The sequence below is a fragment of the Lepisma saccharinum genome, chromosome 14, assembly GCF_977018435.1.
Source record: "Lepisma saccharinum chromosome 14, izLepSacc3.1, whole genome shotgun sequence".
In the NCBI taxonomy this organism is placed as follows: domain Eukaryota; kingdom Metazoa; phylum Arthropoda; class Insecta; order Zygentoma; family Lepismatidae; genus Lepisma; species Lepisma saccharinum.
In genome coordinates this window covers 74,691,638-74,719,621 of record NC_139242.1, presented here as the reverse complement: position 1 = coordinate 74,719,621, position 27,984 = coordinate 74,691,638, and the positions used below count along the sequence as shown (strand labels likewise).

Sequence of the window (27,984 nt, the reverse complement as noted above, 5' to 3'; positions counted from 1 at the left end):
AACAGAGAAGAAGAAGAAGCGTCGGTGCGCCCTGCGCCCCTCTACAAAAGAAAGTAATCTGTGAAAATTCTACATGTATAAGATAATACATTGCGTCCACTGTCTGATTTTCCAAGCATAATCTACTGTAAGAATTGTATGCACGCTTTCAAGTAAAAACTGATTAAATTGGAGACATTCATTCTGTGAAAGTGTGGAATTAGAAGTGTTTGTACGCATATTGCATGGTTATAACAATGAATACAAAAGGTGTACACAAGAAAAAAGCATTGGGCATGGCAAAAAATTTAAATGCTGAAAATTTTCATTTAGTCTGTAGGCTTTGTTTAGTGAAAACTAGCATGAAATTAAATATATTTCATGGAGAGGGGATAAAAAGACGATTGTTTGAGAAGATACTGAATTGCTTGTCACTTATCGTAAGTATCAAATTTCGCTATAAGTTGATATGTTTCATTACACGCAAGCATTATTGATCTAGAAATTCAGGATTCTCTCTCGGAAAATGTAATTTGACACCTCGTCCAGCAGACTACAAATATACGATAGTAAACTTCCATTCCAAAATATACTGCTAGTTGCTCCCCTCGCGAATTGGTAGAGGTTTTTTTTTTGTTCTAATAAAATCACTCTTTTAAGGTGATGTCAAAAAATGTGCATTGGGTGCAAAACCTTCCATTGTTAGGTGTGTCAAGTTTTCAGCTAAACTAAATTACTTAAACAACCTGATCATATAATCTCTGGCCTTGAGTACAAATCCTTCTTTGAGCCTCGCATGAAAATCCACAAAAACTTGTGTGAGTCAACTGGCTAAAGCACTTCCTAATACTCCTATAAATTTGTAAAAAAATATTAAACATTATGTTCGGTTCATGTAAAAAATGCATGCACTGTCATGGACACTTCTGAATTGTAACAATCCCATTGAATTTCAATGGGATCATTACAATGCAGAAGTGTCTGTGACTACAATTTGATGATATTGAAGTACACAATCAGAATCTGGGCCAGGCACGATTTTTCCATGTGAAAAATCATTTTACTCCTGCATTCTTCTATAAATAGGTTAGGCTATTTTGGTTTCATGTTCTTAGTATTGTGTTTGTATGTTTTGAGTAGGTTGGGCCAGTTAGCTTTGAGCATTTTCCTTCCTCCACTGTGTGTACATACAATGTTTCTTAAAGAGGAAAAGATTCTTCAAATAATTGGTAGGTAAGAGCGTGGCTACTTCCAGAACACTGGAATAATGTTATACGAACTTCAAACATTACTTAATATTCTATTCTTCACTTTAAAGAGACTTTCAAGAACCATCCAGCATACAGAAGTCAGACTGGATCCACAAACTTTTTTCGTAGCCTAGCATCGGAGATTGTATTGGATTGCATATACTCTGTAAAATCATGCCAAAACATTGAGGGGGGAAAAAATTAATCAGTAAAACTTGTGCTGATTTCAGATATTGTCAAACACTAACATAAAACTTGTATCATGTGCAGCTAACTGTCAGTGTCCATATTCATTCAGTTTGTTTCACACAGTGTGAGGATCGGGAATTTATGAAGAGATATCCAAGTTCTGTTCGAAATACTAAGCACTAAGAATTTTGGAAGTTGGTGTGAAAGAAGATTTGTAGGCTGAGAGAAACTTATTTGTTTATATTGTATCAGTTGGAGTCCCAGCCAGGCCATAAGTGTTCCATTGCATTAGTATTTTCATCTATTATATATACACACAGTGAAACTCCAGTTTTACATTTTCCCGCATTATACACTTAATCATTATAGTCCAAATAGAGTAAAATGCTATACAATTTTCACATTTTCCTTCATTTGAAGTTCTTTTGCACTGGTTCCTTAAGAAGCATAAAATCGAGGCTCCACTGTATTCATCCATCAGTATTTTCAACTTTAATGCACTGTTAAACAGAATGAAAACAATCAATAATTCTGTCATAATATTTTATTGCAGGTGTCAGAAGATGACAAACTTCCCAAGGTAATTTGTCATTCTTGTGTGGACAAATTAGAGAGTTTCCAAGATTTCAGAGACTTGTGCCATGAATCTGAAAATATTTTGAATGCCTTTATTGCATCAGCTGGAGGGGAGACATTAAAAACCAGGGTAACTATTTTTTAAATTAGTTATTCATTTTTGCATTGGTTTTGAAATTGATATGAAATAAATTGTACAAGTTGCCCATTGAGAATGCAAATGTTTCATCATCTCCAAATTGTATACAAATAGAGATATTTTGGCTGTGGTACCTCTGCTATGGTCTGATGCCTACATACAACCAATATTGATATATTGAGTTTCTTTTTGGTCTATGTGCAGAATTTGGAAGCAGCCATTAGAATGCAAACTCCCAACAGCCAATGAAACCTTACGACAATTTCCTCAACCACAAACGTCATCCGAGTATGAAATGAACCACTTGCATTCTAACCACAGTCAATTGTGGGAGCTATTTAGCAATAGTAGTGGTCTTTGGTTCTTACTTTTGTTGTAAACGGACAACAATTTTAAATAATAGTGGAATCAAAGTAGTTGATTGATTTCCCAAACTATGAATTATTTATTTTACTTTGCTACTGAATGACAAATTTATAATGAAATTATTTCATCTTCATCTCATTTCCAGAATGCAGTATTGTATCTGGTAGATAGAACACTGGAACTCTCAAATCAAAGCGAGTGTTGCTTGCAATTGTTCTTTCTAAAATTTCAAGTATTAATTACAGCATAGATACCTAACGAAACAACTACTTTTTTTTAGGGAGGCTTCAACATATCAGCCTTTGCAATTATACAAACTTTCAGCGCAATGGTGACAAAGGTTCAATAAATATATCATGTCAAACTTCAAAGTGCTCTCCTGAAAAAATGAAAAATTGGACATAGAACATTTACATTCTCAGTGGACGAAATGTCATCAAAACTATCAGCTTTTCATGAAAATTCTTACTACACCTTTGCGTTATTGTCAATATCAGAATGTATAAAGCAATATAAAAGTCTCACTGCTTACATACACAGGGTTTCTACTGACTCTGAGATCCTGAAATATTCAGGGAAATTAATGTAAACTGAAAAGTCAGGAAATGTTAATAATACATCCAAAAACTTGGAAACGTTGTGGAAAATCAAATGTCAAAGTTTGTTTTAAGTTCACTTTATATGTACAGATAGGCTAATCAGGACTGGACCTTCAGTTTAAGATGGGATCTAAACCATAATGGAGCCCAGGTATCAAGTGGTTTTATACTTGTCAGGTTTTGGGAATGCAAATAAATTCCACATTTTCCTCGAACCAGCTCTTTGATGAGCTTTATTTATTTTTAACAATTTTGAATAAACTTTATTCTGTTGATAAGCAAGCTCAGTTTGATATTTAAAACATAGTTTTTAAACATGTTAAAGTACCACTGATTGGACTGGAAAAGTCATTGAGTTTATTTTCCAAAATTGGAAGGAACTTTGGTGAAGAATTGTCTTAGTTGTATTGTCATTGCTTCAGTCATATTCATTAAGATATGCACCAGGTGACACAGTAGCTGGTTAAAACATATAATGGAATATATTTTTAAAAAAATTAAGGTCCACAAAACATGCCTGACTCTGGTTTAAAGAGTCAAAGAGATGTATTAAAATCAGAAGTTCAAGTCTAGATACAATCTCCCACAGTCCAGTATCTGAACTCAAGGTCTGCATACCATGGCTACTGCAACCTCCTGTGCCCTTTAGCTGTTTTTAGACCAAGAGTTCATGTCTGAATGTGAATGCACCAGTTCACGATCTGCAAAGCCAGCACCAAGTTCTGGATACAGTCTTTCCATTTCAGCGACTGTGTCTGGATCAGTTGTTCACATTTAAGGGTCTAATGAACATGATGTTATTTACTTACAAATTACAGTTGAAATTGTTGGTGCACTTTGACTTGTAAAATTCTTTGCGTGGATGGCGCAGAAGAGTGTCTACGTTGAGAGATTCAGCATCAACTTCCAACTCATCCTGTTCTATTGCAGTACAAAGCTATCTTTCTTTGTTATTTAACCACAGTCACTTCCACTAGCTGATTATTCCATCTCATTAACTAACATGTAAGTGTACCAAACTAAGGAGGTAGATCCAGTATGAATTCCACATGCAAGATGTCTTCGAGTTCTTAAGAAGAGCCAATTTTTATTACAGCTATTACTTCTTTCTGAGAAGGCTACAGTAACATAGAATAAATTATTACTTTGCCTTTTTCTTGACACTTAACCATTAGCAGAAGGCTGGGATATTTATAACCCACAGTGTGTATTGCCTTTCATTCAGCTGGGATATATAATTTCCCAAGAATTACAACTTTCAAAAATGTTGCCTAATTGCAGTACTTTTTTTCAAATTTGAGGGACGACCATTACATATCCTCAAAAAGTGGTCTTCTGTCATGCTTCCCTGCAAATTTGATCCATCCAGCATCCATAGGGCCGATGCCACTCTTACACATGATTATTTTTTCCCTAAGAAGTATCAGTCTATTTTCAACGCAACTTTGCATGGTTGTGGGAATGCACCACTGTTACTGCATTTTTTAATTTACTTTGGTCTATTGTGGTGGCCATAGGGGTGTGCTGGATACCAATTTGTCTGTTAAATTTCATTTTTCTTGTTCTTCAATTTCATCTATCTACTATCGGATTAAGCTGCAAGCAGTAAATCGCAGTGCCCGCCGGCAGTTTCCGTGGTTCAACGGACATCGCTGTGTGTCTTGTTGCCATGTTCCGCATACAGCTTTAATCCACTGAGTAAAATCGGTTTCGCAATGTGAATTGACAATGATAATGCATTTTAAAAACAGGTGCAAAGATCTTCAAAACGAGACCAATTTAGCCAATATTAAGAAAACTCTGTTTTGCAAAAATGCCAAAAACTGTTGTTTTTTTTAGAAATTTTGAAAACCTGAAAATTAATAATTGTGTTTAAAACCTTTCTGCCTGCACCCTACTAAAATTTCATGACCGTCGGACAACCAACCCGTTTTTTATGTACAGAATTTCAAAAATAATCCAATAGTAGGATAATTAGTTCTTTAAGTACAATTTTCTTGGTACTTTGTGGCGAGTTTGAAAATCGTGCACTTGAAAAGTTTCCATCTGGAGAGGCTTTACAGGCACACAAGGCTCCTTCCTCTAGAGGTTAATATTCTTAATGATATTTATTATAATGTTGAATTCTAACGTTAGAAACAAAAAAAATATGTTGCAGAGTAATACAAAAGTGGTGCAACCCTAAATGTGATCTTTAATAACAATGAAACCATACTAGTAGAGCCACATATTGATGGTGAATAAAAGATCAAGATTTGGGTACAAAAAATGGTGCATTTCAGGCTCAAAAGCAGTATATGAAATGGCATTTTGCTGTCAGAATGATGGATATAACCTTAAATTTTATTTAAAAACTGCACTTGCTGCACAAAATAAACATTTCCCTTCTAATAGTACATTTTTGTAGTTTTCAGAGTGTTAAGCTTATTCCTGTGTAAAGGAGTCCAGTTTTGCTTCTCAAATATTTACAGTAGAATTAATGAGTTTTCCGTGATTTGCATAAGTCGCAGGATAATTCAGACTTCAGGAAGTGTCTAAACTTCGTATTTATGAGTTTATTTTGCATTTTGTGACAAAACATGCTAGGAAAGTGCACACCTTTAAAGGATATGAAAAATGAGCACTACAGTGTGTTATTTCACGTTTCGTGTTTCCGCCAAAAACAAAATATGCATGCCTCTAAATACTAGATATTCAGATCAGGTCTTTGCATTATAAAACCTTGTTTGTTCATTGAGATGTACTGGTATACTCTAATTATTTGCTCGTTTCATTTCAGAAGGAACCGAAGTCTTCTTCTGTGAAAATTTCTAAGAAGAAGCATAAAGATGATGATGATGATGATGATATGGAAGCTGAAACGGCACTCGTTGAAGAGACATTGAAATCCCTAAAGGAAGAGGAGGGAGAAGATGAAGGTAGTTTTGAAGAAGATGCAGCCCATGATGAAGAACTAGATTTAATGATGCAGGCTGAAAGTTATGATGATTTAAGTGAAGAAGATGAGAGTTCTGGCGAATCTTATGAAGGTGAAGATTCTGGTGATGTTGAAGGAAGGATGATTGAAGGTGACAATGAAGAAAGTAGTGAAGGATTTCCGTACCCGTTACTGCAAGGAAATAGTCAAACCAAGAGTCGAGACCAAACTCTAAAATCAAGTGTTAACGTAGCTAGTAGTGAATCAGTGCCTGCTTGTGATGTACAGATTAATGTTGGTGACGTGGATAGCAGTACCTCTGCAGAGTTAGGAACTCACGACCAGCTGGATAGAAGAAAATTGGATGGCTTTCACACTGTTGAACAATGCGGAAGGTATGTATACATTTCATTTTAAAGTACTCTAATTTGGTAGAGCTATTGAAATTTCCTTGCTGGTCCTTTACTAAAAACTCTGCAACAGAGTATGACTGATATTTGAAAGTTAATGTGAAGATTTTCCAGTAGACAAACACAGTTGACAGTTTTTTCTTGCTCTTCGTAACTGATGGTATATAAAGAGTCTGTCACATCTTCATGTACAAGGACCATCTTAATGCTTGGATTACTTGGATTTTTTTATATGCTATTCTCATTATTATACATGAACATTGTATTAATTTGCTATACTGAACACTCATACTACATAGACATAATGAAATACTTACTGTGTATTCTGTCTCATATATTTCCATATCATAAATGTTGTACATAGCAACATGAACACATCCTTTTGTTTTCCCTTCCAAATCTGTGTTGTTTTATTCTGTAATTCAGTATTATTTTTTAATGTAATTACTAGGAGCAACATTTTTCACATGGAATACAGTCAAGTTTTATATATTCACCCCACACTGAATATGAAACATATAGTCACTAATATCACATATAACTTTTTGGAATGCTTTCACAGTATAAAGCTTTGCTGTTTTTTTGTAATTTATTTTTCAGTTCTGCAGTGATACCGTTGATTTTTTTTTACGTATTGCTGTTTAACGTTTGTTAATATTCACTCATAACAGTATTTTTTTTTTTGTACACACTTACAAAGATTGCAGTTCATTTCCGAAAGTTACACTCACTTTTTAAATGACAATGGTCTCTCTGTAGATTTTATCTTCATACTGTAGCAAATTATTGTCTTTTTGAGTTTTTGTTTTAAGTCCACTTTATGCACAGAAAGGCTAATCGGGACTGGACCTACAGTTTACAGTGGGATCCGAACCAATATGTGCCTCCACCAGGTATCGAACCTGGGACCTCTTGTGTACAAGGTGATGATGCTATCACTGCACCATCGGGGAGGCATTAAATACATTTTTTTTTACAAATGATTGTCCTCTGAGAAAGAAACTTTCTGAATTGACATTTAAGGTGGGCAGTGATACTGATTTGTTCTTCTCAACAAGTCGTGTGTTCTGATGTGAACAGATGATTGTGTGTTGTAATCGTGTGGTAGTGCTAGTAGGAAAATGGCAGAGAGAAGGCATGTAAGTAAATTGTAAACTAAAATAATAATAAAAAACACTTTAATTATTTCATATAACCTAAAATAGATAATAGAAATCATCAGGTGAGTGAGATCATTTAAAAAAAAAAAGACTGTATGTTAATTACACCAACCTCTTTCCTGCCCAAAATAAATAAGTAAGGAGTTTGTGGGTGGCAGAAAAATTGGATTGGAGGGGGTAAAATTTGATTGACTCCATGATATCTTTCTGTATTGTACCGTTGCTTTCTGTGAGTGCAAATTCAAGGACTAGATTTGAAATATGTGAATATTTATTTTTTTACGTACAAATAGGGTTCCAGTTAAAACTTTTACCTTGCTAGTCAGTACTCAATCCCAACCCTAAATATAGACTTGAGACATGGCATTTTATATAAAGTGTAGATTTGTTCCATGTATTGAGTGTTTCCAGTAGTGTGAATACTGGACCCCATCCAGTGGACTCCTAAATATTCTTGAAGATGCATCTTGCTTTCAAACTCATTAAATTTAATTGTAAGACTTCCAACACACTGAATGAATATACACTGTATTCTGTATCATAAAATGTATTGAAATTGCTTATGATGTGGAAGCATTCCTCACTAGTGGAAGCTTCATAATTACATCACAAAGGTGGTTCAGAAAACATTTCAAGAAGCGTGAGGCACCATCTCAGAAGGTAGTCCTCCGGGCTGTGAAAAACATCCTTGAAATAGATAAAATGCCAAGAAACCTTAACCTGGGCAACCTCCAATGTCTCGTAGTGCAGAGAACATTTAACGCCTAGTGAATACATTTGAACAATATCTCAACTGTAAAGTCACTGCCGAGTGCTACAATGACACGTTATTCACGTTTTTTGTACCCTAAATGAGGTGGCTCTGTCTTACATAAATGTGATGCAACAAGATGGTGCCACTAGTCATACAGGATTAGTGGCAATGAGAACCCTTCGAGACCATTTCCGTGGTCGTTTCATTTCCAGATTCGACAATATCAATTGGCCATCCAGATTACCAGATGTAGCCGCACATGACTACTTCCTATAGGGTTACCTAAATGAAAGTTTGTACACCACAAGATGCAAACCAACTGCTGAACTGAAGGGAAGCATATGGAGAGAGATAGAGGTCATTCCGACCTATTTGCTGCACCAGAAGCTGAAAATTTACCGATGCCGATGTACTCACCGATAATTTTTGGAACCGATACCGATGCCGATATTTAACCTATTCCGATACATAAGATTATTAAACAGAAATGGGATGTTATTTTCAGCATGACAAAAGTAAATTTGCTATGTACATTTCTATTGCATATCATATGTATATACATATATATTCTCAAGAGATGCGAATGTACATTTGCATCTACAAAATGTTATGTGAACCTTCAAGAAGAACATGGATTCTCAAGAGATTAAACATTAGTACACAAGCAGATCTTTGAAATGCAAAATGAATTCCTGTTCTGCCAGATTCAACTTCAGAAACACGAGATTTGGAAGCACTTCAGGAAGTAATCTACTTCTTCTCTTATCACAAATCTGTTCAGCAACACTGAACACTCAATCACTGAATACTGATGCAGCAGGTATGCCCAAGTATTTTCTCAGGACTTGCTTCAGGTTTGAATATTCATTTTTGAATTTCCAATACAACAGCAGATCCTGGTTCAGCAATGTACTGTTTTATTTCCGATTTATAGTTAGGTTGATCCTCTGAATGAGTTTGCAATAATTTTATTACAAAAACTCTACAATAATAACGAATCATAACCAAATTTTCAATAAATCTTACAAAACTAGAATATGAAAGTTATGAGAAGGTAAAAACTCTAGTATAATCTGTACCAGTTTAAATATCGGATTTTTGCCGATTCCGATACCGATGCCGATGTGTCAATTTCGGCCGATTTTCATACATCTGTAATCGGCTTCGGCACATCCCTAATTGACAGTATAACTTTGAGAGCCCAATAATGTTCTCCTCAAGTTGGTGCCCATCTACGGGTTATTATATTGAAATAATGAACAGTGCTGTAAACTCCTGCATCTTGCTTATGTGTGACACAGAGCGCTTAAAAAATGTACTTCTTCCATTCCTATATGTCAAATCACAAACCCTGAGACCTTCTGTAAACAAAACCACCTGCATGCAGAAAGCATTGCAAACTCATAGAAGTAAAATAATCCACACGAAAATCCAGCGTTGTTACAGGATTCATTACGTAAGGTAAAACAATGGCCAATTTGTAGTATGGGATACGCTGCCACAAATGACGTCTCACTTTAAACCCAATGCTCTTTCTTTCTTTACTTATTGCTTCACCTTTATGGTTAACTCTTTGCACCAGTAATCATTTCCCATAAATTTGGCTTCTTTCTTGCATGTGAATTGAATATATTTTACTTGCATTTTTTTTAGACAAAATGATATAACATGGTAATGTATATTTCTAAGGTTTGATAAAGATAGGAGTGTATTTGAAATTTGTTTGTAGATTTTATGTAAATTGTATCTTATGTAAATAAAATATATAATGGGCATAAACAGCCATATGCATTGCTGTAAGTCCAATAAATATATTGATGATGATGACAAAGGAAGTTCGTAAATTTATTGCGGTTGGAAACTTTGACAAGCATCCTAATAATTTTTGTTCCGCCAAATATAGTGCACTTCGTAAAATAACTTGGTGACATGGCAAGGCAAGATAAGTGTGAACATTTTTTAGTAATATGCATTGTAACTTTCAATGAGCTTAGAGATTTGTGTACATAATGATATTTTATAACATTGGTTATTTTCTAAAAATAATCATGTGAACAGCAAGGAAGTAGTGCAACTTAGTAATATTGCCTGACTTATCCTTAGAAAAATAACATTGAGAGTTTTATGCGTGCGGGAAAGTCTCCGTGTTCTCCGAGCTTGTTTTCAAAACACCAGCAAGGACAGCCTTTGAAAAGGGGTGAGAAACAGATTCTACTCAATATTTATGTAACGTTCTGTCAGTGGTATCCTGAGAAACCAGTAAATGAAGTGGTTAAGTTCGTATCCCAGTGCAGTGGTGTTTCAGTGTCTGCAGTTTTAAGGGTTATGAAAGGGAGAATGACCGGGAGAGTAACATTGTATGCGGCTGCATATTCGTCTGATGTTTTGAGAGCGGGTTCTCACATTCAGAGGCTCTTATATAAAATGAATAAGTGCGGCGAACTATGAGTGTAACAGCAGATGATTGCGGTCATGAATCAGCTGACGCGGAGTGATACATCGAATCGGTGAGACCGTTTGTTTACAGAAGGTCTCAGGGTTTTTGATTTACACCTTAGAAATGTGTCCCATCAATAAGGACCACTCTTTACTAAGGATAATTGCATTTAGTTATAGGAATACAGTGAATGTAAACTGTGAAAGAGAATTTACGAGTTGAAAAAATGTAGTTTCCCATGTTGTACTGATTAGGTTTTACAACAAAATTCTGCTGTAAGGATAATTTATTTTTTAGTTTTTAGAATAAAATGGTTTTTCACTTCCCTTCTTTCAGAAGTCAACTGGAAAAAAGGGTTTGCATAAGCCTGCAGTTTTTAGCCTAATAGATAGGAACCTACATTTTGTGGTTATTCTTCTCAAAATTTGAGTTTTAATTTTAGCACATTTTTCTACAAATGAAGTAGTATTTTAATTTGTAGGTCACATGACCTATACCTGTTCATGACAGTTTCATACATTGGAAACTATTTTTGAGCAAGTTACTTTCAGGACCCTCAAACTAGCAGTTAGCAGCACAAGATTTCTTCCATTAAGGCATTTATATGCTCCATATAGGTCATGTTGACCAGTAATACATTTTAATTATTATTATTATCCCTTTTTTTTCTTTCATCCAAAGTACCATAAATATCGGAACGTTTCTTCATTTTGTGATGAACTTATTTCAATCGCATTGCACATTAATGTTGCCTTCTTGAATGGAATACTGTTGCCATATTCAGAAACTACAGAATTCAAGCTTTACAATGATATATAACATGATAGGGTTTCGTAAACATTAAAAATCAATGCAAGTGTCACAAAATCATGGAATGACTCTGTACGGTTTCATGTTGGCTGTCAGAATTATTCTGTGTATAGTATGCACCACAGTTTTTGGGGGCAAAAATTTTGGAAAAAAGTGCACATTATGCTTGAGTAAATATGGTATATAAACACTTTTTTGCAGGAAGTAACATTTTTCGGTGTTATTGTGCTTCCGAAAAATCAAGATCCGTACTAGTGGATAATGCACACTTGTTTTGTGCATACAGTATGTTCAAAAACAACAGTTTTTGCATAAAGTGTCTTGTGGTAGTGGCATGATTCACATTACTGGATGAAAGGACATTTGTTTCTTTTCAGATCTCTGATAAAGACAAATTTGTCCGCAGTGGACAATTTTGATGTAACAAGTCCGTTGGTTGAAGAAGTTTCTGAATTTGTTGTTATGGATCATCCTTACAGCAGAATAGGAGAGGAACAGAATCTATCTGAAAGTTCAATACAACCAGAATTGTATGATTTTAATATTAGCAAAGTTGAATCTTTGTTAGGGCCTGCTGCCCAACAGACCAGAATCCCTATTAGAGTAATAAGTGAAACATACAGGTATGATGGTGAAGAAAGGATTTCCAAGCAACCTAGCAATGACAGTAAAGTAGAGATAAATTTGTTGGATAGTTTTAGGGATAACTCTGAAGATAACGAACATGGCAACATTGAAACAACTAACATGTTCGTTAATGTAAAGTCAGCATATTTAGACCCTTCGACCAGCCGAACCATTGTGAAGTTTGAAGTTGCAAATGAGAAAATTACGGCAGACAGGCGAAAGAAGTACATGTGTCTCAAATGCGGAAGGTTTTTCAAGCGCAGGACCCACCTTAAGTTGCACCTGAACGTTCATTCCGGTTCCAAACCATACACTTGCCGATTCTGCAATAATAAGTTTGCACAGAAAACAACACTCAACAATCATCTCAGGGTTCATACTGGCGAGAAACCGTACAGTTGCAAACACTGCAATCAGAAGTTTTCGGTCAAAGGTTCCCTTAATAGGCATGTTCTTGCACACAACAACAGACAGCCATTTGTGTGCAGGGTGTGTGGGAAGGGCTATTCACGGAAAGAGAACTTGAATAAGCATGCTAACCTTCATTTTATGCTTTAATACTTATTGTCACTCCAAAGCTCTTATCCAAGATCCATGTGTCATGTATGGTTTCCTATATTTTGAGTTCCTCATTCTTGTCTTCTAAGTAGAGTTTATCCACATTTATGAAACGTAGATACTATGAATTCATATCCACATGTAACCACACCACAAGAGTGTGTTCTTATGGATATGACATTTTTTTTTTTTAATGTGAATACAATAAGATAAAAGTTAGTTTCATGGACGTCAGCCATATGATTCTATGTAATTTTATCCTTAAGTGTCCAGTGTTCAAAACAGTCATGGTAATTTCAAGTTTTTAAACTTATTTTACCCATGATTACAGAATTATACTATTCAGAAGATATATATATATATTTTTTATAGCTGCATGCTTACACATTTCAAATTGGAATAACTAAAGGTATGTCCAGATGACGAACACTATTTGAAATGTGTTTTGTAGTTTGCAGTTGGCAATAATATCTTGAGAAAGATGGATGTTACTGTTGGCTGTTCAGTTTGGTAATGTTAAATCTAGTTGGCAGGTTTTCCATCTTTACCAAGGCTCGACTGGGCCTTTGGCAGCCGAATGGGCGAATTCTTTCAAATTTTCCTCTCCGTTCGAAAACCCTCTTGGATATTTCAAAATATAAAAAATTACATACGCTTAGAATTTCTTCTAGAGCATTGACATGAATTTCCGTGTAGTTTGCTTTTACTGTTGTCGAGATACTATCAATAGTTTCACGATTACGTAAGTCTATTAAACTTGCTATAAATCTAAGCATATGTAATTTATCAGATTTTGGAATATCACAGCGGTTTTTCGAATGGAGAGGAAAATTTTAAAAAATTCACCTATTCGGCTTTCCAGTCGAGCCTTAACATGTATTTTTTTCTTACATTCAAGTAGTGTTCATAAATTCTGTTCTTTGATTTTTTTTTTCATAATTTGCAACAAATGTGAAATACAATTTGTATGTATTTGCCTTGCTAGATGTCCAAAAAAAAAAAAGTTAACTGTGTAAGAAGTAACTGGTCTAGTCATTTTAAATATGACTTGTGATGCAAACAATGCTAATATTTATTGTTGGCTGTATTGAGATTTTATATTTGATTGTATTGTTTATTAAATATGTAACTGTGTTTGTGTTAGAGTTGCTGATGTTATTGTTTATAGTCTTTGTTAATTTATCCTTTTGGACCAGCAGAGTGCAAGGTTGTATGGTATTTTTATTTCAGAGAAATGGCTGGCATTTCTGTTGTGTATTGTAAATTGGGCTAAGCACTGATTGTTTAGAAAGTTTTGGTCAATAATAAGGATATTAAATTATAAAGTGGTTTGTGATGCTTGAAGTTACCTCCGGTTAAGATAGAGAAGTACTCCCATTATTTTTAAATACATTTGTTGAGATTGTATATTTCAGTTTATTTAATGCCATAATATTCGTATGATGGTATGTCTCATTCTATTAAAACACTTACCAGAAATAATACTAACAGAAGCGATAGATACTGTCCTAAGTTAAATAATTGTTGAGGTTGAACAAAGTGGTATTGTTTTTTATAGGTTAGTGCTCTGATTTCATGAGTAAATTTTTAAAGAGGATATGTTCATATTTTTGTAAAGTAAGGTATTTCCACAGCTGTAGTGTCTTTAGGTTTTTGATACGCAGAGATGAACAGTACTAAAGGGGTAGTAGTTGTGATGGTCCTGTAATAATGTTTAGAGACTGTTTTGTTAAATCCAGATGTGAAGAAAATCCATTTTTTTAATGTGTAGTATGATACTGGAAATAATGAATTTCACCATTTACTTCCATAGTGCTTACGTTTGTACTTGTTCCTTAACATTCTTCTGAAACTTGAGTTGTCTGTTATGATGTCATTTTCTTCAAGACACAAATTAAACACGCACCCATCAAGAAGGGAAGTACATAATAAAATATATATTAACTCTTTTTCACTTAGAAAATATGCAAGTTCTTTCATGTAAATGTTTCACATAATCAAATTTCATCTCTCCATAGCTGGGTGCTATGCACTCAGCGATAGTTGCCAATTCACCACTCATATGTATACATTATATTTGAAATAACTTTCATGTAAATTGTGGCAAATTTGATCTGATTAAAATGTGTGCAACAATATTCGGGAGAATATCTATGTGTCAGTCCAGTTCTTCAACCTGAAGCAAGGAACATGGCTTTGGCTCTTCTTTTCCCTTGAAATTTCCTGCAAAATTGAAACATGTTAAGTTTGTGATGTTCGCAAGAAAGGTATTACGTTTTGGGGATAATGATCTGTGAATGCACAGCAGACGAGTAGTCAGTGCACTTCCAGAATTGCAACAATCCTGTTGACGTTGTTACACATTGCAATTTGTAAATGTTGATGTAGAGATGCTATGGAGACATTTCCCCATTCCAGCATTTGGGTACCATTTATCTTGAATGGCAAATATACAACACCATTATTTATATGTACAATCTTAATATATACAACACAGAACCTCAAACAAACTGTTTCCAATGTATAAATTTTAGAGAAGAATGTTTGCTCGACCAGGACTCGGACCAGGGTCTCTGACATGCTGTGTCAATTGCTCTACAGAATGAGAGAGAAGGTTTGAGTCCTGGCGGAGTTTCTATTTTTTTCCTGATTATTGTGTGCATCATCAGGGAATGAGGAATTGACATGAGGAGATCAAATCATTTCTTGAAAACTGTCCACTTTGATGTCCAGATATGAATTCTTCATTCCCTAATGATGCACACAAAGTTCTTCAAAGTTGGAAAGATATTGTTTGAAATCCTGTGCTGTACATGTTAAAATGAAACATACTAATAATTTTATTTAGAGTACATAATATTATGGTGCATTTGAAAATATAAAGTAGGTTGAATAATAAAAAAAATGAATGTGGCACAAGTTATTGAAATTCGATTAATCCTATCAATCCAAAAACATAGAATTGTTTGCCAGATACTACCAGAGAATACACCTAAATAGAAATTTCCATTTGTGGTTTCATTTTATTCAGCTAGTGATGTAGAGTTGACTTTCAAAAAAAAAAAAATAATAATAATAGAGGCTGGGAAGAAGACAGGATGTAAAATATTTTTTGATAAGTAGACAGATTCATAAAGTCTCAGGTATGCAAACATAGTCATTTTGTTTTCCAGATCTGGTGTACCAGCAAATTTTGACAACATCAACGAATCTTGTCTTAATCTAGGAGGGAGTAGTAGTAAAGAAGAACAAACTCTAAAGAAATATTCCAGGTCTTTGGTGTTTCTTCCTGAAACTGTTAATGATTTTGATTATCTCGAAATTTCATCCACCTGTGTGAGCTTGCATCGCAATGAGGCAAAACATGGACAAGGAAGTGGGTTTCGGAATACATTGTACAAATGTCAGGATTGTAAGAAATTGTTTACAACAAGAAACAAACTCTACGAACATTTTAAACTTCACACGAAGGAAAAGGCTTTCTGGTGTGGCATTTGCGACAGAAGCTTTTCATGCAAAGGCGACCTTAACAGGCATATTCGCATACATAGAGGAGAAAGACCTTTTTCATGTCACATATGTGGTAAGACGTTCAATCGAAGAGCACATGTGAAATCCCACCTGAAAGTTCATAATGCACAATAATTTTCGAAAAGAACTGAGAACACATGTAATGCTTGTTTTAATTCAACAGTGAAATGCATATTCTTGCAGTATATTTCTTCAGCCCATTCTCGCACTGCATATTATGAACTGAAACCTTTACTTTTTGAGAATATTCCCCAAAAATATTTAGACATAAAGCTCAGATGTTTGTTAGTTTTCATGCTATTGTCATCAAAGTAAAATGAGGATATGACTTGATGAGAATGATGGGAAACTTCTTAAAAACATTGTCTTTTGTGTGTTGTTTCCCTGTTTCAGGATATTTTCTGTAGAATCAAAAATATATGTAACAGCTCAAACTTTTGTTCAAAACATACTATGGATATTTAAAATATTTCGACCCACATTCAAATACAGCTTTCAGGCTAAAACATTGTTTATATTACTACGTGAAAAAGGATGTATGTTTGTGTGCCTGTATCTCCCTTGTGCTGCATACCAGTGCCAATTTACAACAAAAGGAGCATTTAATGAAAGATATATTCTGAATTTGGTTTATGTATTGCATTGAGAATAATGTAATTTGAGTTTGCATTCAGTACTGATCAATAAGCATATTTTAAAAATAAGTTATAATGTTCTGTTTCATTGAAGTTGTTGAGAAAATCTCTCATTATATTGTATTTTTTTTGTTTTAAGTTATATTTTCTGTTTGCCTTGTTTTTATTGTTTAAAACAGATGGTTTTAAAGTTGTATAGTTAGCAAATGGTTTTAAAATTATTTAATTCATAGTCTTTTCTGAGATACTTACAGGTTATGTACTCTAAATGAGCACATTTGCATTCCACTGAACAATTTATGCATCCCTTAAAAAGGCTTTTTTAGATGTCTCGAAAATAAATTTTCAGCATTAAATATACTTTGTGAATATTGTTTTATTTGTTTTAATAAGTTTCCACATTTTATGATCACAAACAAATATAATGAGGTAAATAATATTTGTGATTAGCCTCACAATATTAAGCCATGTTGTTGGACATTGTTAGGTGATAATTAAAAACATTGGTAATGGTTTGACCTTATCTTTGCCTGTAAACCTGTTGATACGAGGTTTTAATATGCATAGTGATGTACAAAAAATAGGAGGGAGGAGTTACTATTTACCACAGGGAGTGGAAGTTTGTATGTTTGTGTTTTTGGGGAGAGAGTCTACTCTTGTTGGAAGAGAGATTTTGAAATCTTCTCTTTATCAAATGGATGTTCATTCAGGATTTCCATTGATGGGGAAGGGGGTAAGAGAAAATTAAAAATTTGCACTAAAATGGCCATAAATTGTACCTTCCAGTTTCATGCCAGTTTATCCCATTCATTTTTATTTTGATAAAAATTGGCCCATTTGTTTATTGATCAAAGTTAATTAAAAATAAGAAATGTCAGATTTTGCTTGACATATTCAAGGCCAGAATTTGTCCACTTTTGTAGGAAGAATGAGTCTGACAGTAGAAAACTTCTCACGTCACGTGCCAGAAACATACTCGTTACAATAAACACACAAACAGCATGATAAGAAACACTTTAAAAGCTTTTCCGAGCTTTCGATTCCATCTCGGAATCATCTTCAGTGCTGATCGAATGACGACGAAGTAGACGCGGTTGATGTTCTGGTGGCACTACTCGCTGTGTCTGCTTGAGAGTCATCGTAATTACTTAAATTGATTAGTGTATTTTTTACATGTCCTCTACTTCATGGTGACACAAGTTATTACCAAATCAAAGACTTAAAAAAAACACTGGACAATTTTTGATGTTCAGTATCAGGAAACACTAGATAAAAAAATCTTACTTGTGCCAGTTTTTTTTCAAAATCAAAAACATTAGTTTCATTTTGTTTCTACTAGATGAACTGACAAGGAATGACCCAGTGAGATGTTTGGAAAAGACAAAAAATCCCACTGTGGCTGTCACACAATAGAACATGATTATTGTAACAAAAATATTGCATGTTATTAAGTTATATAACATCTTCAATAATTTTATATTGTTTACGTTATTAAAGTTGTGAGTTCTTATAAAATTCACTACTTTAAGTTTTATGCTGAGTTCTCTTCTCTAGCCTTGTGGAATTTGATTCTACCATTCACAACAAGTGTAAGAGTGATGTTTAAATTATGTATGTAGAGATGTCTGTTCTTGTAAGAGTTTGAAATATGAGTTCATGGACTTTTAGATAGACTATTTGGTTATGTAGGTGTTTCCCCCAAAATTACATCAATTATTGAAGAAGAAAAAAAAAAAGCATCAATTTTTAGTTTTTACCTGAAAAATTAAAATTTTTGCTCACAGTTTCTGTGGTAACCCTTCCAACGAAAACCAGACTTTTGCACTATCTATAGTATCTAAAATCTTAAATTCTCTGTGTAGCCACAAGCCACAAACTAGAATTAATAATAATAATACATTTTAGTAGCTAGTAATTTGTATTTCAACTTGTTCTGACACAATACACATGTGTTTGCCTCCATGTGCATATAATTAAGAAGTGCAATTGAATTCAATAATGTAATTTTTATCAGGTTTCTTCCAAAATACCATATGTTAATTTCAGTTTCTATATGCATTTACATTTTGACAGACAGGCATGTGTTTTGTCCAAACATCAAGAAATATAAATTATATGCAATTGGAATTATATTATTATTAATTCTACTAAAGGAATTCATTTGTACTTCCAGATCTGGTGCATCTCAGTCCGTCAATGATGCCTATGAAACACGACTCTTTGTACCGCACAGTAGTATTGATAGTGAAGAGTTACCACAGAGATTACAAACATTGGACAACAGCAATCTTAATTCCTTGGTGTTTCTACCGAACACCACTAACACTTACGATTATTTGGAAATATTGCCTCTGGGTGTAAGATTGCATCGCAGTGGAATGAAACTGCAAAAACAAAAAGTGTTGTTTGAGTGCCGAGAATGTAAGAAGTTGTGTGACAGAAGAAGTGTGCTTCTTGCTCACTTCCGTAGTCACACAAAGGAGAAACCTTTCATATGCGAAATATGCAACCAAGGCTTTACTTTCAAAAGCAGCCTTAAACAGCATGCTTTTTTGCACACAGGAATCAGACCATTTGCATGCCCCAAGTGTGGGAAGACTTTCACGCGATATACACACGTGAAAATACACCAGAAGGTTCACAACAGAGTAAGGGAATGACAATGCAGTGACATTATTGTTGATTCATTGTTGCATACATTACAGACAAGATGTCGTACATGTTTAAGAAGCCTTTTGACTTGTGTCAATGAGGTGTTGTAAAGATGGAAGGTGAATAAAATGAGTAGATGCTTGTGAGTGCTTACTTCATTTTTTGTATGAATATTGTCTTTACTCACATTGTTTTTAACCTAGCAACTTCTCATAAATATAATGGCCAATCGACGTTTTCCTCATAATGGCTAAACAACGGTTAGAGGTGAATTTATCCATGAAATGAATTCCAAATCTAAGAACTAGTGTTACAAAATTCAGATAGGATAAAAATGTCAGAAACAACACATGAAATTGTGAACATAAATGCATATTTCTTGATGTAAGATGCTTTCTCCTTTATGAGCAATAAACCCATTTACAGTTTCTGGCTTCAGATAAATTGAATATACTGATTGGTAGCTTACTTATTACACATAACATGTGGAAATAAAAAATATTGCCAGAGGGTGAAAACTAGCAATGATTTTTAGTTTCAATATTTCACAATAGAAACACAAAATGTAATACAAGCAATTCACTCTACAATGTAATTTGATGAAGTGTATTAAATCACGTTATGTTATGAGTTTCATGTCAGTTGCTGTCCAAGCGGCTAGAGACAACTACAGCAACTTGGAAGATATATTGCAACAGCACTAAATCTGACCTGTCTAACTTAACTTCCCTAACCTATTCACATGTTTATTCCTGCTATCGGATGCATACATGAGTAGGTTAGGCAGTTGAGGTTTGGTGCTGTTAACATATATCTACAAGCTGCTATAGTTGTCGCTAGCCACTCGTGGCTTTGTAACTTCAAGTTCCCATCCAACCGTTTGGCAGAGGCAGTTACTACCGCATCTCCTTTTCTACAGGCTATGGTAAACTTTCTAACCTAGAGATTGTTCTTGTTCTGGTGTTCAATATCTGCATAATGCAATGCTGCCATTACATCACCTCAGATTCAAGTGATAAATTCACGTGGCTGCTAACATGTCATTGCACACAAGAACATGAAATGCCACCTTGGAGATGTGGGCGGTTGATTTTTTATGACCTTTCAATATAGATACATAATCACACACATGTATACAGGGTGTCTGATAAGTCAATACGTATTTTTAAGTTGGTAATACATAATGTAGAAACCATTGCATAATGGTAACTATCACGGAGAATGAAAAGTAATTCTATACCACTTACGTTGCAGGTAAGTGAACATGCCAACAACGCTTAGCACAGAAGAGTGAGCAAGAATTGCTGCAAGGTACGAGGTATGGAAATCGGTAGAGGATTATCTTCTTTCCATCCGGCCATGATTTCTGCAAATTCCATGTGATGGTCCCAGTCCTTGTGAAAGATTTTCTGAACAGACTTCCAGGAACGAAAATTTAATTCTTTTTTCAAAACCGTCTCAATATCGCATGTTAATCTGCTCTCTCTGCTGGCCTGATGTATTACTTTATATCCTGCACATGTCCAACATTCTCTTCCGATCATGACATTGATGGTCGACCAGAATGTCACGCATCAAACACGAAACTTGTTCTCGTCAATTTACTGTGAAATGTTTTGATGATTTTGGGATTCAGCATTGCATTTCGACCATTCTCAGCTCTCCACCAACGCTGGACTTGAACTGCCTTTTCCCTTACCTCGTTCCTTGCAGCAATTCTTGCTCGCTCTTCTATGCTCAACGTTGGTAGCATGTTCAATTACCTGCAACATAAATGGTACAGAATTAGTTTTCAATCCCTCTTATAATTACTATTATACAATGGTTTCTACATTATGTATTACCAAGTTAAAAATAGGTATTGACTTATCAGACACCTTGCATGTAAGCACCTGCTCAGGTATTGCAATGTATCTTTATTTTTTATTTTTATCAAAGTGTGAGCAGGTCTTTGGCCATTTCTATGAACAAAAATTGTGTACATGATATAAGGAGTTTTATTAATACGACTCATACTGACAGGCCAACTGCTGTCTTATAGTAACATGTTTTAAGCTAAAATCTTGATGAAGCTACATAATGTGAAAGTCTCTATGTTAGAGGTAAAGATTGGTCATAATTAAAGTTGCCCTACTCAGAGCCATCTGGAGTCTGTTCGAAGCAACGGGTTTTGTTGAAACTTGATATAGAGGCTATGGAAGCCATGGTGATGGAAAAAAATAGTTCAGATGTTCATTACCAGGTCAAAATGTGGTGCTGAAATCTGGTGCACTGAACACTGCTGTACTACGATAAACTCAAATTACTAGTTGTTACTTCAGCACCACATTTTTTAACCTGGTGCAGAAAAGTTGAACTATTTGCTTTCCTATAGTCTCAGTACCAAGTTTCAGCGCAATCTGTTGCTTCAAACGGGCTCCAGAAGGCTCCGAGTAGGACAACTGTAATTCTGGTCACCTGCTATGTGCTAAAATCTTACAATTGGTTGTGTGAAAATACTGACATGTGGTGTGAATTATTCTGAATTATGGTTATTCTGAACCATGATGTTAATCTTTTTTTAAAACATTGAAAAAGAGAGGTCAAGAATTTAGTAAGCCTTTAGAAGCTACCACGTCATCAACAGAAGCAAACCACTAGTGGGATTCTAAAGCATATATTGTATGGTATTCTTTCAGTTCTAATTTTTAAGTATTAATTTAATGATAATTGAACACTTTTTCTGTTATATATAAACTTGTACTAAAATTACATTAAAAAATTATACAATGAGACAGCTTTTCAGTAAATTGAACAACAGAATCTGAAGACATCTAGTGTCTAAATAGGGTAATTTGTATTTCCAGACCTGGTGCACCAAAAACCATTGATGAAATCAACGAAACACGTCTTTTTTTGCCACAAGGAAGTGGTTGCAGTGAAGAAGCTACAGAAAATTCTGACGAACCTTCTAAGTCTCTGGTCTTTCTATCAAGCACAGTTAACAAGTACGACTATGTGGAGATTTTTAGTGGCGGAGTGAGCCTGCATAAGTATGAGAAAAGGTCGAAAAACAAACTTCAAAAATGGATGTTTGAATGCAATGTTTGTAAGAAGGTGTTTCTGAAAAGATGCCAGTTGGCTTATCATTACAGATGCCACACGAAGGAGAGACCTTTCTTGTGTGAAATATGCAGCAGGACTTTTGCATACAGAAGCCACCTTAACAAGCACATTATGCTCCATAAAGGAATTCGCCCTTTTCCATGTGGCATATGTGGAAAGACATTTACTCGAAGGGCACATGTAACACTTCATCAGAAAGTTCATAATAACGAAACAGAAGAACAAATGCTGCCAGAATAATTTAATATTTAAACTTATTTTTAAAAAAATACATAGAACATAAATGTAAGTTTTGTGTTAAAAATACTTGATTCTTTTTGTAACAGGTAATTATCGATCTCATATACAGTGTGTCCAAAAAAGAACTCTAGGATTTGGAGATTATAATATTTTTATTAGATTGAGAATCAGAACCATACACAGCACATAAATTGAAAGTAGCTATAATATCTAAAGTTTCATTTCCTATTAGTGCAACACAATGTGTGCACCATTAACAGCACGACAGACATTAAAATGGGACTCTACCTCATTTCACACTCGGCTAAGCAGATCATTGACAATTGTTTCTGTTGCTGCCTTTATTTGCTTCATGCGACATCTGCAACCACAACATACACTGTTCTTTCTCTTGTGGTGATGCCATTTCTCAAGTAGTGAAGGCATGTCTGGAAGTGCTGGCATCTAGTTGTGAATACTTGAACTAAATCTTGCAGATGAAGGGAAGCATTGCAGGCACCATCCTGAACCTTGTAAAACTCTTCTTGGTTAGAAGTTACAAGGTTGCAGTACCTCTCAAGTTCAGTTTGGTAGGGCATGAGAGTTTACTGTTATTCATGGATGTTTCGTTTTTGCGTTAGACTAAGCTTTACTTACATTACAAGTAAGTTATTGTTTCATAAATTATCACCACAAACTTGATAGACCAATTTTTTTCTACATCTTTGTCATTTTTTAAATGAACATCGAAGGCGGGAAATAAAAGGGGCAGGTTCTCACTGTATAACTCAAACTTCACATAACACGAGATATCTGGATATTGTGTTATAGTATGCAGATTGTAGGTTTTATTCCTGGGGTGGGTGTATGTGTATGTGTACTCTTCATTCCACAAACTCTTTGCTAAGGAGTTATTTATTTATTGTCATCTGCATTTGAACAATAGTATCTGTAAGGAACTAAAAGAACATTACGTTCTGAATGAAACTACAAGGGATAGTAAAAAAAAAAGTTTCCCTAGTCTGCCATCTGCAGAGAGTTTTATTCTGGAGAAAGAACATGACATGAGCAGAAAGAGGCATCATGACACTATTTTTCCACACAGTTTTCAGCGACATTCAGGCACTTGTCGTGCCACTTCACAAGTTTCAAGAAGTCCTGTTCGTAAAACTCTGTGTCCTGTTTACGGATAAAGTTGCATATGACAGCTTTCACTTCTGCTGTTGTAGTGAAACCCTTCCATCCCAGTGCCTTCTTCAGAACAGAAAAAAAGTCACTGGGTGCAAGGTCAGGACTGCAGGGTGGGTGGTTCAGACACTCCCAACCGATTGTGGCAAGAAGTTTGACCATTGCTGCCGCTGTGCGGGGTGTCGCGTTGTCATCCAGGAGGAGGATGCCTGATGTCTGAAGGCCAAATTTCCATACTTGAAGTCCCACGTGCCCATTTGTAGTGAACAACAGCTCACACTTTGCCCACGATTGCAACACATCTATGTTCTCCATGCAGGCCAGGCACACACGTGTGAACTCTTCCTGTCTTCGACAGAGCAGTACGCTGGCACCCTCTGCAAGGCAGAGGTCGTGCATCGGGCAACAATAGAAGGGTGATAGCTCTATAATCACAACATATTACCAACCCAAAATATCCATGCTTTCTGGAAATACAGATACGGGATTTTTTTTTCGACTACCAACATTGAGATGAGATTTTTTCTGAAGCAACTTTAAATTTGTGTAATGTAATAAGCAAGTGATTAAGAGTTAAAACATTGAGTTAGATGTCATTTTATCAATGTATGAACTTGCATTTTTAACAGATTGAAATGTTTCAATCTTACTTTTATCTCCAGATAACGACTACTGAAAATATTTCCACACAAAAATTAAGTTACACATTTCATGCTAAAATTTGTCTTTTTACATGACAGTTTTAGCACTTCATTTTTTCTTTAACTTCCATGACAGTGTGAACATTTTGTAAACCTTTTGTGCATTGTGTTATTATTTTATTATCTTTTGGTTAGTAAATTAAGCTGGGACAATTATGATAAATGCATTGTAATATGTAATTTTGTACGAAACTTCTTACAGTTAAAAGAAAAGCTCATGTTAGCAATGAAATGAGAACTGCTTTAGGAAAATCTAAAAAAGCAGTCACTAGATTTAATAGAATCAATGATGGAAAGAAATATTTTCCCCATAGGTTTACTGGTATTAAAGCAAGATGGGGGAGGTACTTTTTTCTCACCACTGTATGTGAAACAGAACTAATAATAATAAGTTATATAATGTGAGACACAATATAGAAATTAGAAATCTTGTGTTACTTGGTGCATGTTATTTCATTAAATACTGCCATGTTAGTTCTTATAGCCCTTTGAATATTTTTATCTTCATTTTCCAATTTGTTATGTGCCCAGTGGATGGAAATTGTTGAAGAATTGCCCAAGAATCCATTTTTTTTGTTCAAGTTGAATTTTTAATTTAATAAATCAAACAGGGGTATGAGTGTGAGAGGTGAAGCCACCTGACTTTTTAACCCTGCGGATATAAATCTCTGCTATTCATCTGGCTTCATTGCATTTCTGTCTTGTGTGATTTGGTCACCCAGCAGATAGTTGGCATTAAAATGTTCCATCTTGTAGATCTGTTAGTAACTAACTGTTCCTCAAACTCTATAAATTGTAAGATGAACAACCTGCATAAAAATTCCCTGAATTGTTTTTGACAATAAAATATTTCATGAACTTATGAGTTACCTAATACCTTAATTAATGAGGAAAATATTTTGAAACTTTGTCGAGATAACATTTTCTGTTCTTTTTGCACTACATTGCGAAATTTTAATATTTTTTTTTTATTTACTAGAAAGTCACACAGATGTGAATAGGAGAACACTTGGCATGAGTAAAAAAGTTGTTTATGTTTTTTTCAGACCTGTTGCACCAAATGAAGTTGCAGAGACATTATCCAAGGAAAGAAAGCAATCAGGAATACTACAACTATTGAATACAAAGAATGAAGTATTCATGTTTACACCGGGAGGTGATGGTACTGAGGATCTGTCCTCAGCGGAACACACAAAATCTTTGGTGTTTCCACCTTACACAGTAAATGATTATGATTATGTGGAGGTTCGGCCTTCTGGTGTACGTTTATATCATTATAGGACTAACTATAAGACAGAGAATGCTAAAAATAACTCAGTCACAAAGAAAAACTTAGAAAACACAAATAACTCAGTCACAAATAAAAACTTAGAAAACAAAAATTCACGAAAATCACGACCTGGAAAATCTGTGCTTCAGTGTGAGTATTGTGGGAAGATATGCCAAAAGATGTCAGTGTTCCTGGACCATATCCGATTGCATACAAAAGAGAAACCATTCTTGTGCGATATATGTGGGAGAGGCTTCCGAAACAATAATAGGCGAAAGGAGCATCGCAGAGTGCATACTGGGGAAAGACCTTATGTCTGCAACATCTGTGGAAAGACATTCAATCGCAGAGGACATGTGAGAATTCACCAACGTGTTCATAATTCAGCACTAAGGAAAGTGCAAAGAAATGGCAAATCCATATCTGACGATAGTTGCAAAAGTAGCATGTAGTTGAATAAAGTGCTTACACCAGTGATCAAAGGCCACACTTTACATTTTAAGTTTCCTTTTGAATACTTTCTGAACAGATTATTCCAAGATTATTATCTCATTCCTATCGATACATGTGTAACATAACCACCTTGATCTTTGCACATGCTTCTTTGTGCTATTAGTGTTTAAAGTTTTTGCGTCATGGAAGACCACAGACAGTTGTAGATCGTTTTGTATTGAAGTATCTGTTAAGTTTATGAAATTAAATATTCAAGAAGAATATCAAAACTTTTTTTAAATCGTTTCACCATGGTGAAAAAATGTGATTAAACAGGGTGGTCACAAATACACTATTTATCTGCAAATTTTATATTCAGAATTTAGCCCTTAGTGGAAATTAATTGAGACTTGTATTTTGATATTTCATAAAAATATTTGCTACAGTTTATGAATATGATTTTCATTTTACCTCTATCTGACATTGCAGTTTGTTGCTTGGCAATGGATCTGCATTGTAGAGGTATTTAATTCATGTGAATTTAAGTTTTGTTTATTTAAATATCAATACATAGATTTAAGGAATATAATGGAAATTTTGTGGACTTGCACTAAAACACAATTATGTGGGAAATTTTGTACTGAAGCATGCTCTTGTAATTGTAATATTCTTCTAAATTTCTTCACCCTCTTAGCTTTCTTAGTTTTCCAGGTTTTTCAAGACTTTTTAGTTTCTATCAAGTTGTTATTTTTGTCAGCCGTGTGTTTTACGTAATCCTGTGTTAGGCCAACAAAGGAACTCAGTTATTAATAATTAACAAATATCAATTACAAGAATTTGTGCTGCTTATGAACCCCTTATCATATGTGTTACCAAAATTGTTATTGTCTTTTTTTTTGCTTTATTTGCTGCAATATGATCCTAACTGTCAATGAAATTTTGAACAGACAGTTGTTCCCACTATCATGACTTATTTTATATGTGGCAATGAAATGTACATTATTATCTGTATTAAAGAATACAATTAAAATATCAACAAACCCCTCTTGTATATTAAGAAATGCTGAAAAAAGATGTAAAATGTTCTATTCCTTGAGATTTAATCTCCTGAATTTGTTTTCCTGTGAGTACAAAATATTAATTTGCATTTTGAAAGTGTCAGGTTTGTGTTTACACAAAAGAGTGAAATTTTGCTGCATGTATATGTATATTTCCTTGTGTTCACAGAGTAAATTTCTTTGTGCATTTCAACATTGGGAAAATGTATTGTTAATTGTAGTATTGCAAGAAATGATGTAATAAATTACCACCAGTAGTAGAGGAAGTTGAATTTTCAATTGCAAATGTAAAAATTATGGAATTATAATAAGCTTTTTGGAAAGTTGTAGATATTGAAGAAATGAATCATTTGTAGCATTGGGGACACATGGAATCATCATTCCATTTTCATACATACATACTGTCAGTGGAGAAGAACAAT

The 27,984-nt window shown here is 34.6% G+C and overlaps 1 protein-coding gene across 5 annotated transcripts; it reads left to right on the top strand.

Annotated features, from left to right (window-relative positions):
* The first annotated feature begins 74 nt into the window (after window positions 1-74).
* On the top strand, window positions 75-27,984 carry LOC145999025 (uncharacterized). 5 transcript variants are annotated; one of them, XM_083135918.1, is made up of 4 exons: window positions 75-419; window positions 1,972-2,124; window positions 5,878-6,410; window positions 25,849-27,984. In XM_083135918.1, the coding sequence occupies exons 1-4, from the start codon at window positions 225-227 to the stop codon at window positions 26,522-26,524; spliced, it is 1,557 nt and encodes a 518-aa protein (XP_082992044.1). In that variant the 5' UTR covers window positions 75-224; the 3' UTR covers window positions 26,525-27,984. The 5 variants fall into 5 exon arrangements, with proteins under 5 accessions (XP_082992044.1, XP_082992045.1, XP_082992046.1 ...); XM_083135919.1 differs by lacking the exon at window positions 25,849-27,984 and adding an exon at window positions 22,436-22,973; XM_083135920.1 differs by lacking the exon at window positions 25,849-27,984 and adding an exon at window positions 19,111-19,721.